An 18,616-nucleotide genomic window follows, 5' to 3' on the forward strand; every position below is an offset into this window, starting at 1 on the left:
AACTAATTGACAAGTCTGGGATTTGAATTTAGGCAGTCTGACTCCAAAGTACACTGCCTCCAGGGTCATCCACTTACTAGCTCAATAAATAGTCAATGAGCACCTCCTGAATGCCAGGCCTGCTCTGGGGAGTCCTAGCCCTACTCTCTCAACCAGCAGATTTTCAGCAAAAGTCTGAGGGGGGAAGGGAAGAACCAGAAAGAATTATGCAGGAGCTAAAGTCATGTCATCTATCTATCTATCTATCTCTCTCTCTCTCTCTATATCTATATATATATATATTTTGGCCACGCTGTGTGTCATGTGGGATGTTAGTTCCCCAACCAGGGATCGAACCTGTGCTCCCTGCAGTGGAAGCATGGAGTCTAACCACTGGACTGCCAGGGAAGTCCCCTGCGTCATTTATCATTTTAAAAGGACTCTACTCAGCAAAGGAAACCATCAACAAAATAAAAAGGCAACTTACAGAATGGGAGGAATATTTGCCAACCACATATGTAATAAGGGGTTGATATGCAGTGCACACAAAATGTTCACAATAACTCCAACACAATAAAATCAATAAATCTATTTAAAAATGAGCAAAGGACCTGAATAAACATTTTTTAAAGAAGGCATACAAATGGCCAACAGGTACATGAAAATGTGCTCAATATCACTTATCATCAGGAAAATGCAAATCAAAAAAACCACAATGAGATATCACATCACACCTGTTAGGACGGCTGTTATAAAAAAAAAGAGAGAATGAGAGAGATAACAAGCGTGGCAAGGATGCAGAGAAAAGGGAACCTTTGACCATTGGTGGTGGGAATGTAGACTGGTGCGCTATGGAAAACAGAATAGAGGATTCCTCAAGAAATGAAAACTAGAACCACCATATGACCCTGCAATCCCACTTCTGGATATCTGTCCAAAGGAAATGAAACTATTGTCTCAAAGAGAGGTTTGCACTCTCATGTTCATCGCAGTATTATTCACAAAGGCCAAGGTGTGGCAACAGGCTAAGTATCTGTCAATGGGTGAATGGATAAAGAAGGTGGTGTGTGAGGGGACGTATGCATACCTATGGCTGATTCATGTTGATGTTTGGCAGAAACCAACACAATTCCGTAAAGCAATTATCCTTCAATTAAAAAATAAAAAAAATTTTTAAAGTAGAAGTACTATCAAAAAAAGAAGGTGGTGTGTGTACACACGCAATGAAATATTATTCAGACATCCATTATTTTTTATAATTTTATTTATTTTATTATTTTTATTTATTTTGGCTGTTCTGGGCTTCGTTGTTGCACAGTCTCTTTGCCAGTGGTGGGGGCTACTCTCCAGCTGTGGTGCATGGGCTTCTCATTGCAGTGCTTCTCTTGTTGTGGAGCACGGGCTCTAGGGCAGGTGGGCTCGGTAGTTGTGGCCACGGGCTTAGTTGCTCTGTGGTATGTGGAATCCTCTGGGACCAGGGATTGAACCCATGTTCCCTTGCATTGGCAGGCGGATTCTTATCCACTGGACCATCAAGGAAGTCCTGCAGTATATCTAGAGATACAGGGAGTGTCCTGATTATTTTTTATAGGTATCCAGTATTCCACCTTGCGTATATATTATGGTTTATTTGATAATTTCCTATTTTTCTTCAAAAATAATTTATTATTCTTATTGGTATTTTTACTTACCTATTTTTTTTTTTTTTTTTTGGCCATGCTTTGAGGTGTGTGGGATCTTAGTTCCCTAACAAAGGATCCAACCCATGCCCCCTGCATTGGAAGCACAGAGTCTTAACCGCTGGACTACCAGGGAAGTCTCTGAGTATTCCCTGTTGATGGACACTTGCTTTGTGCCCAGTCTTTTGCCATTACAACGCGTGCTGTCATTAGGGCTGCCATGCATATTTGTACAAGCCGTGCACTGTACAAAGGTGCCAATGAATAGCACAGATATTGTAAATTTGTACCACAGGTTTCCAGCAGATGGAAGTAAGTGTGTTGAGGAAGGCTCCTTGTGGGCCACTAGCAATGCTGACCAGAACAATATGTACATACGTCATTTTGTATGTGCAGTTGTATCTGAAGATAGACTTCCAAAAGTGGGATTGCTGGCTTAAACAGTAAATGCATTTGTCATTTGGACAGATTTTGCCCTCTGTTTTTCCTTCTCATAAGCAACATGTGAGGCTGCCTGTTTCCCCACAGCCTCACCACCAGACCACATTTGTCAAATATTTGGATTTTTGCCAATCTGATAGGTGAAAAAGGATAGTGCTGTGCAGTTTTAATTCACATTTATCCTGTTATGAGTGCCGTGAAGCATCTTTACACATTACTTTGGGCTTCCCAGGTGGCACTAATGGTAAAGAACCTGCCTGCCAATGCAGGAGATGTAAGAGATGCAGGTTCAATCCCTGGCTCAGGAAGATCCCCTGGAGGAAGGCATGGCAACCTACTCCAGTATTCTTGTCTGGAGAATCTCATGGACGGAGGGTCTTGGTGGCCTAGTGCCCATAGGGTCACAGAGTCAGACACGACTGAAGTGACTTATCACGCACACGTTACTTCTTTTGTATTACTTGTTCAGTGAACTATGTCCTTGGCTTACTCTTCTACTGGGATGTTAGCAGTTTTCTTCTTGATTTCTAGGAGCTCTTTATATATTGGGCTGCTTATAACTTTGCTAGTGATATGAGGTGTACTTCTTTTTCCTAGTTCATCATTTGTCTTTTGCCTTTGCTTATGATGGCTTGTTTATTTGTTTTTGGGGGAGGAGGAGTTTGGACATGCATAGAACTTATTTTTTAAATTAAATTTTGTTTTCTGGCTGCACTGGGTCTTCATTGCTGTGCTTTCTCTAGTTGCAGTGAGCGGGGGCTACTCTCTAGTTTCCATCCAAGGGCTTCTCATTGCGGTGGCTTCTCTTGTTGAAGAGCACAGGCCATAGGCACACGGGCTTCCGTAGTTGCAACACGCTAGTTGTGGCTCCCAGGTCCTAGAGTGTGCAGGATTCGGTAATTGCAACACCCAGGCTCAGTAGTTGTGGCACACAGGCTAAGGTGCCCCGTGGCAAGTGGAATCTTCCTGGACCAGGGTTTGAACTCATGTTTCCTGCATTGGCAGGCAGATTCTCAACCACTAGACCAGGGAAGTCCAAGACTTGATTTTTATGTAGAAAATCATTTAAAATATTTTTATTAATTTTAAACAAAATAGGTAATACAGGGGTACATTCCTTTTATAAAGAAATTCAGAACTTATAGCTATGGTTGAGGTTACCTTTGATCCCTACCTACAACCCATTCAAAGGCTGCCACGGTTATCCTCTTGGTGGTTCAAATCTCCAGGCATTTATTTCTGCATTTCCTTTCATATGTAAATCTGCATTGAAAAACATACAGAATTATTTTAGGGTTTCCCAAGCTCTTCATGGTTGACAGAGTTCTTGACAGTTTGCAAAACACATCTCCGATGATAAGTACTTGGCAGATTCCAAAACATCTACTACAGTTTGGAAAGCCCTTCCTGGTGGGTGAAAACATATCTCAGGCTACTAATTTATTCTTAGCACTATTTTGTAGTTTTCTTTGTTTTTTTTTATTAGCAAATGTTTTTGTACATCTCTCTGAATTCAGGACTTCCTTTTAAAAACATCTTTATTGAGATATAATTCATATACTATCAAATTCACCCATATAAAAGGTATAATTTAATGGGAGGAATTTTTTGGTATATTCACAGAATTGTGCAGCCATTGCTACAATCTAATATTAGAACATTTTAATCACCCCGAAAAAAGAAACACCATGCCCTTTAGCAGTCACTTCCCATTTCCCCGACTCAGGCCCCTGCCAACTCTAATCTGCTTTCTGTCTCTATAGAATTGCCTATTCTGGACACTTCATATCAATGGAACTGTCCAGTATATGGTCTTAAAAGGGTTTCCTTTTATTTAACAAGCCACAGTGTCATTATCATCCCTAACTGAAAACAAAGCAATGAAGACAAATGGAAAAGATCCATAGCTCATTAAATCATCAAATGTCTGGTCTGTGTTCTAATTTCCAGATCTTCAAAATATCACATATAACTTTTTGTAATTTCTTTGAAGCAGCATCCAAACAAGGTCACCTAGTGCTATTGATTGCTAATTCTTCTCTTGTAGAAAAAGAACAGCTTTATTTCTGTCTTTATTTTTTGGCCGTGCGGGGTCTACGTTGCTGTGCGGGCTTTTCTCTAGTAGCGGCGAGTGTGGACTACTCTCTAGTTGGGGTGTGAGGGCTTCTCTTGGTGCGGAGCACAGGCTCGAGAGCGCATGGGTTTAGTAGTTGTGGTTCCCGGGCTCTAGAGCACAGGCTCAGTAGCTGTGGTGCACGGGCTTCATCGCTCCGTGGCATTTGGGACCTTCCTGGACCAGGGATTGAACCTGTGTCTCCTGCATTGCAGGTGGATTCTTCTCCACTGAGCCACTACCAGCAGGGAGGCCTGGTTGCTATTTCGTTAAACCTCCTCCTATCGACTGCCGTCACTCCTTCACTTTTTCCTTTCCTGGCATTTTATCTGCTAGAGACCCAGGTTGCTGATCCAGTAGAGCAGCAATGCCTGATAGAAATACAGGGGCTTCCCTAGTGGTCCAGTGGCTGACGCTGTGCTTCCAGCGCAGGGGACCCAGGTTCAATCTCTGGTCAGGGAACCAGATCCTACATGCTGCAACTAAGACCCAGCACAGCCAAACAAGTAAATAAATGTTTTTTAGAAAGAGATACAATGGGAGCAACACATATAGTTAAGGAATTTCTAGTACCTGCACTTTTTAAAAAAGGGAAAAGAAATACATGAAATTATTTTAAACAATATATTTTATTTAACCTCCTCCACCAAAATTATATTTTGACATATAATCAATTTAAAAATTATTAGATACTTTAAATTCTTTTGTTTACACTGTCATCAAAATCCATAAGTATACACTGTTGCCACATCTCACTTGGCACCAACCACGATTCTATGGCTCAGTAGCCACATGTAGCTCATGGCTATCCGTAGATACTTCTCTGTTAATTGTAGAGTTTCCTGCCTTTGGATCTGGCTGATGTAACCTTATGGTGTCATTTAATCTGTTCCTCTGGCCCCTGCATTTCCTGCAAACTGAGACTTAGGTCACGAAGCTTGATCAGACTCAGGTTGGAGTTTTGCTTTTTATTTTTTTTTGCCAGCACCTTCCTTTATGGTGCTTCATACATCCATTAAGAAGCACAGCCTGTCCCCTCATCACTCCTTTTGTGATGTCAGCAACCATCAATGCTTGATGTCCAGACACATTAGTTCATTAGAAATTGCAAAATGGCGATATTCTCATTTCTAAATGTCTGACTGTTACCCAGCTTCACATGGTTTCCCAAACCCAAAGCATCATATGATTTCCCAAACTGTACAGATCTTTATATTTTACAACAGGCTTTTCAATTATTTTTATGATTTAAAAGATAAGGTCAGCCTTCTTTTAAAAAAGGACTTCTTGATTTTCCAAAATTGTAACAGAGTTAAAAAGTCTTCTCGGTTTTCAAAATGCTTAATTCATTTGACAAATATGTGCTGAGTGCCTACTGTGTGTAGCAGTGAACAAAACAGAGACCCCCCCCCTCAGAGCTGATAGCCCAGTGGGGAGGCACAGATGAAAATAAATAAACAAGATAATTTCAGGTTATAACCTGTGGTCTGAAGTAAATGAGCAAGGTGGTGTGCAACAAAGCGAGATGTAGTCAGCCCTGTAAATTGGGTGGTCAGGCAGGGCTGAGGACATCGAAGCCGAGAGCTGAATGCTACCCTGTGAAGGTAGGAGAGTTTGTAGCCTCCCCAGCAAAGGGAACAGCAAGTATAAAGGCTGAAAAATGGGAACAAGAGGGGTGCAGAGGAGGCCAGCGTGCCTGTTGAGAGGGAGAGAGGCAAAAATAAAGTCTGAGAGGTGATGGGGGGGATGTGCTGAGCCTGGCTGGCTGTGGGGAGGACTCTGACTTTTAACCTTAATGAAATGGAGCTAAGGGAGGATTCTGAGCAGGGGAGGGATGGGATCTGACTCGGATGTTTACAGGGTCCCTCCAGCTGTGTGTGTGGGGTTGGGGAGAGACTCTGGGGAGAGAAGAGGAGGAGAAACCAGGGAAGAGTTGCTGTGACCCTCTACTGGGGGATAGAATCGTGGAGGGGGTAGAAGTGTTGTGTCCTAGATCTTCTGAAAGCAGAGCTGACAGATTTGCTGATGGATTCGGTGTGGGTAGTGAGATAAAAGGGAGGAATCAGGGATGACTCAAAGATTTTAACTTAAGCATCTGGGTGGGTGGTGATGCTATTCCTGAGATGGGTAAGACTGTGGGAGGAGAGGTTTTGAAATCAAGAGTTCAGTCTGGCCTTTTCCACACAGAGATGTCAGATAAGGCTTCATCTGTCAAGTGTATGGATTCTGGGGAGCAGTCAGGGCTGGGATGTAGACTTCACAATCATTGGCATGGGATGGCTTTCCGAGGCTTGAGCCTCAAGGCTCTCTCCATGGAGTGTGTATATCTCACGAAAAGAGTGAAGATTTCAGACCTGGGGCCCCTTTAACCTTTAGAGGTCTGAAAGAGGAGACTCCAGCAGAGGAAACTGACAAGAGTCAGAGAGGAAGGTATTTCGAAAGAAGAGGGCAGGCAATGGACAATGACAAAGAGAGAGCAGCAGATCACAAGAGCATGCATAGTCCAGGACGAATGGAGGGGATGGAGTCCCGGGCCCCATGCGGAGCCGGGTGGGGGAGTCAGATTTTACTCTGGGGCAGTGTCACACTGTATCATAAGAAAAGGAGTCAGGTTGATGGAGCGACAGTAGAAGGTGAAGAGTTCCTGTGTGATTATGTCTCCACGCTCTGTGGTTTCTAGAGCCCTTCATGATTTGCAAAGCATGTTACTCATTTAGAAAGCATTTTTGCAAAGTTCTTGGCTACAAAGCACTTTTTAGAGCCAGAAAATTTCGCTTCTGTTCATACCCAGAGCAACGTTTCTCAGACTGCATGTGGCAAACCATCTGTTGGTCATGAAATTAATTTAGTTAAGTCATGACCAGCATTTTTAAAAATAAAATAGAACATTGCAGAGCACGTTACATAGCGAAAGTCAGAGTTGTGTCCCGAAATCTTTTTTTTTTTTTTTGTCACATTATAAAATGCATTCTTATTGTGGGTGCTGTCAAAACATTTAAAATATTTCCCCAGAAAACCTTTTGCAAAAAGTGCAGCAGAGAGCAGTATGAGAATATTCAATGAAAGTGTCTGTAAAGTAAAAAACTGGAGATCATCTAAATGTCTTGTCATCAAACCTTCTTCTATGATGGTTGTCGGTTTTCTTTCCTGGAGTCTCCTTCTCTTCCGGATAGAATGCTGTATTTATCAAACAGGAATACTACACAGCAGTGAAAATGCATTCATCTGACCTATACATCAACATGGATAGATCTTGAAAACACACAATTGTGAGAAAAAATTACATGATTATAATAGCAATTCTTTGTATCAAAATAATGTACAGGATACCAAATAAACAACAGGATATAGACAGTAGAAGTACTGACACATACTTCTTTTTTTATTGAAGTAGAGTTGGCTTACAATATTATGTTAGTTTCAGGTGTACAACATAGCTATTCAATGTTTTTGTAGATTATACTCCATTTAAAGTTACAATAAAATATTGGCTATATTCTCCTTGCTGTACAATATGTACTTGTAGCTTATTTATTTTATATGTGTTTCGTACCTCTTAATCACCTCCCCACTGCCCTCTCCTCACTGGTTTGTTCTAGTTTGTCCTCTTTATCTGTGAGTCTGTTTCTGTTTTCTCCTGTGTTAATTTGGGTTTTTTTTTTTTTTTTTAGATTCCACATAGAGGTGAAAACATCAATATTTCTCTTTGATCTATTTCACTAAGCATAATACCCTCTGGGTCCATCCTTGTGACACACAGGTCTTTCTTAAAAATTAATTAATTTTCTTTTTGGTTGCACTGGCTCTTCATTGCTTTTCCCAAGGCTTTCCCTAGTTGGGGTGAGCAGGGGCTACTCGTCATGGTGGTTTGCAGGCTTCTCAATGCAGTGGCTTCTCTTGTTGCAGAGACAGACTCAAAGCCTGCAGGCCTCAGTCGCTGTGGTTCACGGGCTTAGTTGCTCCAAGGCATGTGGAATCTTCCCGGACCAGGGATTGCACTGACGTCCCCTGCATTGGCAGGCAGATTCTTAACCACTGCACCACCAGGAATGCCCTGACACATAGTTCTTGGGAAGGATACACCAACTCCAGGATAGTGGTTACCTTGGGGGAGGGTGGGGAAATGGAGTAAGAGAAGGGTACAGAGGGCTCCAATCACTGCTGGCATGTTTCAGTTCTTAAAAATATAGTAGTTGAAAATGTGTCATCGTGAGCATTTGTTAATTCTGGGGTGATGAGTATATGACTCTATTCCCGGTTGGGATTTGCAGGCCTCCATTGTGTCTGGTGCCATTTATCTAGATGCTGAAAATGGAAGGATGGGGGACCAAAGGGTCTTGGGGAAGGGGTAGAGGTGGTGGCATGTATTGCTATCAGTCAGGGCCCTGGCCTTGAGGGGGCTGGCCTGGAGGAAAGAGTGAGGATCTAACTGGGTGATAGAGGGAGCTGTTTGGACAGGATGGCAGGACTGACCTTTGAGGGAGAGATACACCCAGCACAGGGAGGGAGCCAAGGAGAGAAACGCCGCAACTCCATTCTCCTCCTGCTCCCTGACCCCACCTGGGTGGCTCCCAGCTGCAGCCAGAGGGTCATGAGAGCCTCTGGTACAGACCACAGGTGCCACTGTAAGGGGTGAGGGTGGGAAGATGGGTGGAGAGCAGGATGGCCGGCAGGGAGCTTGGGACAGCATCCCTTTACCAGCTGCTACCCAAGTGCTGGGAGGCTTCCCAGGTGGCTCAGTGGTAAAGAACCCTCCTGCCAATGCAGGAGACATGAGATGCAGGTTCAATCCCTAGGTCGAGAAGATCCCCTGGAGGAGGGCATGACAACCCACTCCAGTATTCCTGCCTGGAGAATCCATGGGCAGAGGAGCCTGGTGGGCGACAGTCCATAGGGTCACAAAGAGTTGGACAGGACTGAGCGACTAAGTGTGCACATGAGTGCTGAGTTTCATCAATTCACATCTTCAGATCAGATCAGTCGCTCAGTCGTGTCCGACTCTTTGCGACCCCATGAATCGCAGTACGCCAGGCCTCCCTGTCCATCACCAACTCCTGGAGTTCACTCAGACTCATGTCCATCAAGTCAGTGATGCCATCCAGCCATCTCATCCTCTGTCGTCCCCTTCTCCTCCTGCTCCCAATCCTTCCCAGCATCAGAGTCTTTTCCAATGAGTCAACTCTTTGCATGAGGTGGCCAAAGTACTGAAGTTTCAGCTTTAGCATCATTCCTTCCAAAGAAATCCCAGGGCTGATCTCCTTTAGAATGAACTGGTTGGATATCCTTGCAGTCCAAGGGACTCGCAAGAGTCTTCTCCAACACCACAGTTCAAAAGCATCAATTCTTCGGCGCTCAGCCTTCTTCACAGTCCAACTCTCACATCCATACATGACCACAGGAAAAACCATAGCCTTGACTAGACGAACCTTTGTTGGCAAAGTAGTGTCTCTGCTTTTGAATATGCAATCTAGGTTGGTCATAACTTTCCTTCCAAGGAGTAAGCGTCTTTTAATTTCATGGCTGCAGTCACCATCTGCAGTGATTTTGGAGCCCAGAAAAATAAAGTCTGACACTGTTTCCACTGTTTCCCCATCTATTTCCCATGAAGTGATGGGACCAGATGCCATGATCTTCGTTTTCTGAATGTTGAGCTTTAAGCCAACTTTTTCACTCTCCACTTTCACCTTCATCAAGAGGCTTTTTAGTTCCTCTTCACTTTCTGCCATAAGGGTGGTGTCATCTGCATATCTGAGGTTATTGATATTTCTCCTGGCAATCTTGATTCCAGCTTGTGTTTCTTCCAGTCCAGCGTTTCTCATGATGTACTCTGCATATAAGTTAAGTAACCAGGGTGACAATATACAGCCTTGACGAACTCCTTTTCCTTGAACCAGTCTGTTGCTTACCACCAATGAAAAATGGACTCAGTCTGACAGTGGATGTGTGGCTCAGCTTTGTGGAAATGCAGCATTCAGTAATTTTTTTTTTTTATTATAACAAATTCTATTAGCTCATTTTATTTATTTATTTATTTTTTTTTCAGTAGATAACATTTAATTGTATGTACAAGTAGAATTCGGGGAGGGAACACAGATGACTGAGAGGTTATACAGCCTTGAGTTCTGACATTAATGGTTAACAAAAAACAGGACTGTTCATAAATCAGTGCTGGTTATGGCTACAGATCAAATCTTCTCAGTTTCTATGTATGGATTAGGCTTTCTCTTTTCTTCCCCACGTTCTACACTTCATCTTCAATCCCTTCTTTTACTCAAACTCAATAAAACTGTGGCGATAAATGCCTTAAAGATAAATACAATACACAGAATAGAATATAATTTTAAACTACCGACTTCTTTCACATTTAGTTCAACTACTGAGATTTTGGCGATCTCAAAAAAAAAAAAAATTTGAAACTGGCATTTATGGAAATTAATTTTCAAGGGGCCTTGTGCAATTTATTTGACAATGAATTAAGTAATTTTTAAAATATTTATCAGCTGTGTTGGGTCTTTGTTGTGGTGCATAGACTCAGTTTCCCCATGGCATATGGGATCTTAGTTCTCCCACCAGGGATGGAACCACAGTCCCCTTGCATTGGAAGACGGTTTCTTAACCAGTGGACCACCAGGGGAGTCCTAGCATTCAGTATTTTAATAACTGGTACAGTCTCACCCATGTCAACCTCTGGGTGTCAGCCTTGGGTGGTGATTATATGATCCTGGACTTTTCTGTCTTTATGAAAAGTCCATAGTGGTTTCAGGAAGAGCATCGGGGCTCCCCAGGCCACCCTTCTGACCTCTCCTCCTTCTCCACGCACCGCTCCCCCCCCCCCCACCCCCCGCCCCCTGCCAGGCCATGGACAGTCAGAAGCAGTTCACCGGTCCGGAAATCCAGTTCCTGCTTTCGTGCTCCGAAGCGGATGAGAACGAGATGATCAACTGTGAGGAGTTCGCCAACCGCTTCCAGGAGCCAGCCCGCGACATCGGCTTTAACGTGGCGGTGCTGCTGACCAACCTGTCAGAGCACGTGCCGCACGACCCGCGCCTGCGCAACTTCCTCGAGCTCGCGGAGAGCATCCTCGAGTACTTCCGGCCCTACCTGGGCCGCATCGAGATCATGGGGGCCTCCCGCCGCATCGAACGTATCTACTTCGAGATCTCGGAGACCAACCGCGCTCAGTGGGAGATGCCCCAGGTCAGCAGACCCATGCATGTGCATGCTCGCCTCCCGGGGCTTCCGGGGCATGCCCCTCTCATGCTTGGACCCCACATGGGGCAGTGCACGCTTTGCACATGTCCTTTGCAGACCCCATTGGGCCCCTGCTCCATTCGTGTAAGCCCATGCCCACCCTCTTGCACACGTTGTATGGGTACTGCTGTGCCCTTGCAGACCTTGCAGACCTCTGGCTCTCCCATGCCCACCTTGTGCAGACATAGACATACCCTGATATGGGGCTTCCCCTGTAGCTCAGTAGTAAAGAATCTGCCTGCAATGCAGCAGACGAGGGTTCGATGCCTGGGTTGGGAAGATCCCCTAGAGGAGGGCATGGCAATCCACTCCAGTGTTCTTGCCTGAAGAATCTGCATGGGCAGAGAAGCCTGTGGGGGGCTACAGTCCATGAGGTCACAAAGAGCTGGACACAACTGAAGCGACTGAGCACACAGCATACATACCCTGATGCAACACCAGCAGCATTGGCATGCCCTTAGTGTGGCTGCTCACACCACGCCTGCCTCTTGCACACTCACCCTGGGAGCTCTTAGTAGTCCGGATGCAACTGTACCCACACGGTGTACTTGAACCCATGTGGTTACACCCACCTTGCTCACCTTACCAGCAGCTTCTGATATGCTCTCGCCTGCCCGTGCCCACTCTTCTGCACATTCACCCTGAGGGCTCCGGGATGCCCTAATGCTGGCCCATCCCTCACCAGTCACCACGTGCGTGCATGCTAAGTCGCTTCAGTCATATCTGACTCTTTGCAACCCCATGCAATGTAGCCCACCAGGCTCCTCTGCCCATGGGATTCTCCGTGGGCTGCCATTTCCTTCTCCACACCAGTCACCACATGTGCCCCCAAATGCCCTCTGAATTCCTAACACACAATTCCCATCTCACTTGTTGTGGGCCCACCTGTGGGTGCACCTGTCTTGCACACTCATTCTGAGGATGCCAGTGTGCCTTTCTGAAGCCTTGGCATGCCACATGGTTGCCTGCCCCTCACTTATTCACCCACACATACCCTGGCACACCCATGCTCACCCATAAGCCCTTGGACCGCCCTCTCCAACATGTTCACAAGAGCCCCCCTCACTCGGTCCTTGGTGGCCAAGCCTACCCCTTGACCTGATGTGCTCCTAATATGCCCAGCCCACAGTACTTGTCCCTTACATCCTCTCTTGCTCCAAGAGTACACTCACATGGCCCTGGCATGCCCCCAGTCCACCTCACACACACAGCCAGCATGTGGTTCCCCTCCCCCATTCTCTCACATGCCCACGTGCCCTTCATGCAGGTTCGGGCCCTGTTGTCCAAGTGGCCCTCCTGCTCACAATCACAATGCACACCAAGACTGTGTGCCCCTTGCACTCAGACTTCCTATTTTGTTGTATTTTGGCCATGCTATGCAGCATGCAGGATGGTTCCCCGATCAGGGACGGAACCCAGGCCTCCGCAGTGAAAGCACAGAATCCTAACCCCAGGGTCATCAGGGAACTCCTCCTACTTCCCTTTGGTTTCCCAGATGCCCACCCCCCAGGAACCCACATACTCCTCCTACTTGCTCTTGCACACCCTTCCCACATCACACAGTACATGAGGCTTGCACTCCCATCAACTCCGCAGCCCTGGGCCCCTCAACTCTCCTCCGTGAGACCTGGCTCATGCACTCCCAGGCCTGTACCCCACCCTGAACCATGCCCTCATGTTCCAGGCCCTCTTACCCTTATTCCTGGGTCCCCCTGCGTGAGGCGTGAGCATCGTGGTGAATACACACAGCCTGTATGAACTGTAGGCCCCTCCCACATTTACAGGACTTCCCAGGTGGCACAGGGGTAAAGAATCTGCCAATGCAGGAGACACAGGTTCAATCCCTAGGTCAGGAAGATCCCCTGGAGAAGGAAATGGCAACCCACACCAGTATGCTTGCCTGGGAAATCTCATGGACAGAGGATCCTGGTGGGCTACAGTCCATGGGGTCGCAAAAGAGTTGGACACGACTTAGCGACTAAACAGCAACAGCCCACATCTACAGCCTCCATCCCCGGTTGTGCCCAGGTCCACACATGCCTCCCCCATATTCCCATGTCCACAGGCGCACTGAGCCCGGCATGGTCACCTTCTCCCCCATGTTCTCCCATGCCACCTTGGCCCCCTCACACCCGATACCTCCCTAAGCCCCTGTGCCCTCTCACAAGGCTTTTGCACATTGGCCCCCATCACATACTCCACCAGAACCCCCAAGATATTGCTCACTCATCTGTATCCCTTGAGGCATCACTGTACATTCATCCTGCTCTCCAATCTGGCTTAAAAGCCATTGCATCATCCTTGCACCCAGGATGGCCGCACATCCCTTCATCTGCAGGAAACCGTGGCTCGTCACTGGTCCTTCACACTCTGGTACCTGCTGTGGGAGCTCCAGCCCCCCACCTCTGCCCCTCAAATGCACTCCACGGGCACACTCTTTGTTAGCGTTATTCCTCCAAACACTCACTTCCTCCTGCTCACTCCTTGCCATTCGCACCTTCTGGTGGTCCCAGGAGTCCATGTCTGTCTGCATGGCCCTCCAGTGCTCAAACAGCAGTACCGAGATAGCAGGCACGTAGGGCATTTCGTAGGCGCCAGGCCCTGTTCTAAGCACTCAGCATCTATTAACTCATAAGGGGAAACTGAGGCCCAGAGAGTTCCATCTAACAGTGGTAGAATTGGGATTGGAACCCAGACAGGCTGGCTGCAGAACCGTTGCCCTCAACCACCATGCCCCCTTTCTCAAAGAAGCCAAAAACATCGATTCTGGAGCCAGCTTGTTGGGAATTCAAATTCCATGCCTGTCACCTTTCGGCTGCGTCACCCTGAACACGTGACTTTCTGGGCCTCCACTTCTTCGTCTGTAAAATGGGGATAACAGCCCATACTTCTGGGATGGTTTGTAAGGATTAATTGTGATTACGATACGCAAAATGCCAGGATACTGGCCCTGGCCCAGTTGAAATTCATACAAGTGCACCTACAGCGAGCGCAGTACAGGTGCACTCCTCGAGAAATAAAAACCACGATGATGCTTAGAACAGCGGCGAGCGCCCGGCCGCCTTCGCTGTGGTCCCAAGTGCCCGCCGACGGCGCCCCCATCATGTCCCCTCCGCCCCGCGCTGCAGGTGAAGGAGTCGAAGCGTCAGTTCATCTTCGACGTGGTGAACGAGGGCGGCGAGTCGGAGAAGATGGAGCTCTTCGTGAGCTTCTGCGAGGACACCATCTTCGAGATGCAGATCGCCGCGCAGATCTCGGAGCCCGAGGGCGAGCCGGAGGAGGACGAGGACGAGGGCGTGGGCGCGGCGGAGGCGGGCGCGGAGAGCGCGGAGGAGGGCGCCGCGGGGCCCGAGGGCGCGGCGGCCACGGCGGCGGCGGGCGCCACGGCGCGGCTGGTGGCGGCCGCGAACCGGGCCATGCGGGGCCTCAGCTACCGCAGCCTGCGGCGGCGCGTGCGACGGCTGCGGCGGCTCACGGCGCGCGAGGCGGCGACCGCGGTGGCCGCACTCCTCTGGGCCGTGCTGGCGCGCGCGGGCGCGGCGGGCGCGGGGGCCGCGGCGGGCGCGCTGCGCCTGCTCTGGGGCTCTCTCTTCGGCGGCGGCCTGGTGGAGGGCGCCAAGAAGGTGACGGTGACCGAGCTCCTGGCGGGCATGCCCGACCCCACGAGCGACGAGGTGCACGGAGAGCAGCCGGCCGGGTCCGGGGGCGACGCGGACGGCGAGGGCGCGGGCGAGGGCGCGGGCGATGCCGCCGAGGGTGCGGGCGACGAGGAGGTGGCGGACCAGGAGGACCCGGGAGTCGCCGACGGGACGGTGGCTGTGGCCGATGGGGGGCCCTTCCGACCCGAAGGGGCCGGCCTCGGGGATATGGGTGACACGACGCCGGCGGAGCCGCCCACGCCCGAGGGCTCGCCCATCATCAAGAGGAAGCTGGGGGTGAGAGTGCGGGCGGGGGCTTCAGGGCTTTGGAATGACTGAGGTAGGAGGGAGGGTGAGAAAGGGGAAGAGAGACTCTAATAGAGGGTGGGTGGCAGTGCACAGAGAGAAGGAAAACAAAAAACGACGGTGAGAGGGCCTGAGAGATGCAGAGACGCACAGAGAGAGAGACACACTCAAAGACCGACACAGAGATGGAGACCTGGAGAAAGGCTCCCGGTAATACGCGCAGTGTTTCTGGGAGCCACGGAGGAAAAGATATCTGGAAACAAATAGAGCCAGCGATCCAGAGACCAAATTAGAGGGGAAATGGGATCAAGACCTAAAAAGACCCAAGATGGGGTCAGAGACACTGAGGGGAAGACCCTCAGAGATACAGGCGATTGAGGGGAATTAAGTAGCCCACTTGACAGAAGCCCCTAAAGCATTCTCAGTCCCTCAGTGCAGAGTGCCGGTAGGGGTGCCGTTGTCAAGGTGATGAGAGGCCCTGCGGGGAGAAGCTCCACTGGGAGTCAGCCTGACTGCACAGTGCTTTGGTCACGGCTGCTCCATCTTTCTGAGCCTCAGTTTCCCCTCTGTAAAATGAGAATTATACTCCTTTTCTGGTGGGGGTGGAAGGAGAGTACACCTCAGACTGCCTAGGAGAAAAGTGCAGAAGGGACATGGAGAGGAATAGGCAGATCTGAGGGGCACCGAGGGTGCGGGCTCTGCCCTGATACTTGCCCGGCCGCCAGGTGGACGGAGAGGAAGAAGAGCTGCCTCCAGAGCCGGAGCCGGAGCCGGAGCCCGAGCCGGAGAAAGCTGAGTGAGTGGCCTCAGGTGCAAGGGCCCAGCCTCTATCACTCCCTCATGGACTGGGAGCCTCCCGAGGTCAGGGCCTGAGGCTGTCCTGGTCACCCTGTGACCTCAGCATCACTCAGCCCAAGCCCAGACCCAGAGGAGGGCCTCTGTGAAAGACGGTAGAGGAAGAAATGCTCCTCTCTTCCCCACAAGCCTTTCTACCAGCCGTTCCCTCTGCCTGCAGCACCTTCCCCCATGCTTGGTCTCAGCCTTCCTCCTCCTTCCCATGTTGGCTCACCCATCTCCTTCTCCTGGAAGCCTACCTTGACTCCCCTGCTAAGATGAAGGGATGTCTCCTTCTCAGGGTTCCCATGAGCCTCTGAGCTTCCCCCATCCCAGCCCTGACTGCTCTGGGCTGCGACTGTCTGGTGATGGGTCTGAACCCCATTGGACCCTCACCCCTTGAAGACAGGGCCGGAGGTTGGTCTCACCACCATGTCCACAACACCATCTAGACCTGGGCCAGGCATGGGAGGGGCCCCACACTTGGCTTTGAATGAATGCAGGCATGCATTTCCCGGGCACCTTCTCACTCTCTGTGTTCTGCCCTGCAGTGCTGAGAATGGGGAGAAGGAAGAAGTCCCTGAGACCCCACCAGAACCCCCCAAAAAGGCAGCTCCTCCTCCACCCCCTCCAAAGAAGGAGGGAGCTGGTGGTGCAGGCCTGGAATTCTGGGGAGAACTGGAAGTACAGCGGGTGAAGTTCTTGGTGAGGACCCAGCAAGGGCATCCGAAGCCCCCTCTCAGGGAAACCCAGCATTCACATGACTTCTGCCCCCACCCTGTTCTTGAGCCCACCTGTGCCCAGCTCACCTCTGAGGGGAAGCCAGTCTGGGCAGAGGGCAGAGATGTCCCCAGACAGAGCAGGACCTGGGCACAGGGCAGCATTTTCAGGTGGTCCTCCCTTGGCCCCTCAGCCTCTCCCTGCCCACAGTCCTTATTCCCACCTCCATGCCTTTGCGCACCTGGGGCCACCTGCTTCGATTTCCCTCCTCCACCTCTATCCAGAGCTAAATCCAGCTGAAGCCATGGCCTATTTCTTGGCTCTCAGCCTTCAGGTGGGAGCTGCCACACAAGCCCCAGCTCCTCCTGTGCAGGGGGTGGGGGGAGGTGTGAGGTGAGACTCACCTCCTCATCCAGGCCCGGAAGAAGGGAGAGTGAAATTTGGGAGGGCAGGGCCCAGGGCTCCACCTGTCCTGTCTCCTCTCCAGGCCAGTCTGACATGAGGAGCTTAGGAAAACATGCTGGACAAAAGGGGGGGGGGTCCTGTGAGGATTTGGGGAAAGAACAGGGAATGGAGAGAGCAATGGAGAGGAAAAAAGAAAAGGAGAGTTAGGAATAGATGTCCTCTGCCCGGATTAAAGCAGACCAGGCCACCTTGTCCTGGAAGCAGCATGGCAGAGGGGTTGGGAGAGTAGACTCTGGAGCTGGACTGCCTGGCTTCAAAGCCCAGGTCTGCCACTTCTTACCAACATGACCTTGAACAAGACAGGTCACTCCCTGAACCTCCGTTTCCTCATCCAGAAAGTGGGCACATCAGCGCAGAACTAAACAAATTCATGTAGATAAAGCACTTAGCCCAGGTCTTGGTATACAGTAAGCACTCAATAAATGGGAAGTTGTGGGACGAGTTATTCAGGACCCCAGTGCTTGGGTTGTGGGTGAATGTTGGGATAAATTCTCCAAGGGAGAGGATGGACTGTGAGCTCTGTCTTTCTCTTTCTCTCTGCATCTTAGAACTACCTCTCAAGGAATTTTTACACTCTGCGATTCCTTGCCCTCTTCTTGGCATTTGCCATCAACTTCATCCTGCTGTTTTATAAGGTGCTGGTCAAGAGGGGCTGGGAGGATCAAGTGCTGATCTGGGCTGTGGGATGGGAGGTTCAGTCCCAATAGGTCCCCAGGGCCCTTGAAATTCACCAGGAACAAGGGATTGGGCTCAGGGTCCCGGGGAAGGGTTGGGCTGGACACCTGGATCTTGAGATGGGTATCTGGGTCCATCTGGAACACATGCCTAAGGCCCTGGGGGAGTTAGAACAGCGAACAGGTTGTGGGTTCCACATTCAGCTCTGCCACTGGCCAGCCCTGTGCCTCTGGGTACAGGCCTTGCCCTCTCTGCAGCACCCACCAATTCAGTTACTTCTCTTTGCTTTCACAAAAGCTAAAGAGAAATCTGTGGGGAGGAGGCAATGGGAAGCTTATGGGAATTCTTTTAATTAAATTAATTCTCTTAATTCTCACAGTTCAGGGACTAAGATCGTACATGCCATACAGTGCGGCCAAAACAAACAAACAAACAAAAAAACACATGTAAAGCTCTCAGAATAGTACCTGGTATATAAAGATGCTGTATGAATAGATGATAGCAACCACTAATTT

At 49.1% G+C, this 18,616-nt stretch overlaps 1 protein-coding gene across 5 annotated transcripts in view; it reads left to right on the forward strand.

Moving 5' to 3' along the window:
• RYR1 (ryanodine receptor 1) overlaps nt 1-18,616 on the forward strand; it is a 128,709-nt gene that overhangs the window by 100,689 nt on the left and 9,404 nt on the right. For all 5 annotated transcript variants that reach the window (XM_070770967.1, XM_070770970.1, XM_070770968.1 and 2 more), the window contains 5 exons: nt 11,068-11,409; nt 14,592-15,398; nt 16,133-16,203; nt 16,793-16,946; nt 17,975-18,061. In XM_070770967.1, coding sequence (XP_070627068.1) covers nt 11,068-11,409; nt 14,592-15,398; nt 16,133-16,203; nt 16,793-16,946; nt 17,975-18,061 — 1,461 coding nt within the window. The remainder of the gene's footprint in view (nt 1-11,067; nt 11,410-14,591; nt 15,399-16,132; nt 16,204-16,792; nt 16,947-17,974; nt 18,062-18,616) is intronic.

The sequence above is a fragment of the Bos indicus genome, chromosome 18 (genome assembly GCF_029378745.1).
Source record: "Bos indicus isolate NIAB-ARS_2022 breed Sahiwal x Tharparkar chromosome 18, NIAB-ARS_B.indTharparkar_mat_pri_1.0, whole genome shotgun sequence".
Classification (NCBI taxonomy): domain Eukaryota; kingdom Metazoa; phylum Chordata; class Mammalia; order Artiodactyla; family Bovidae; genus Bos; species Bos indicus.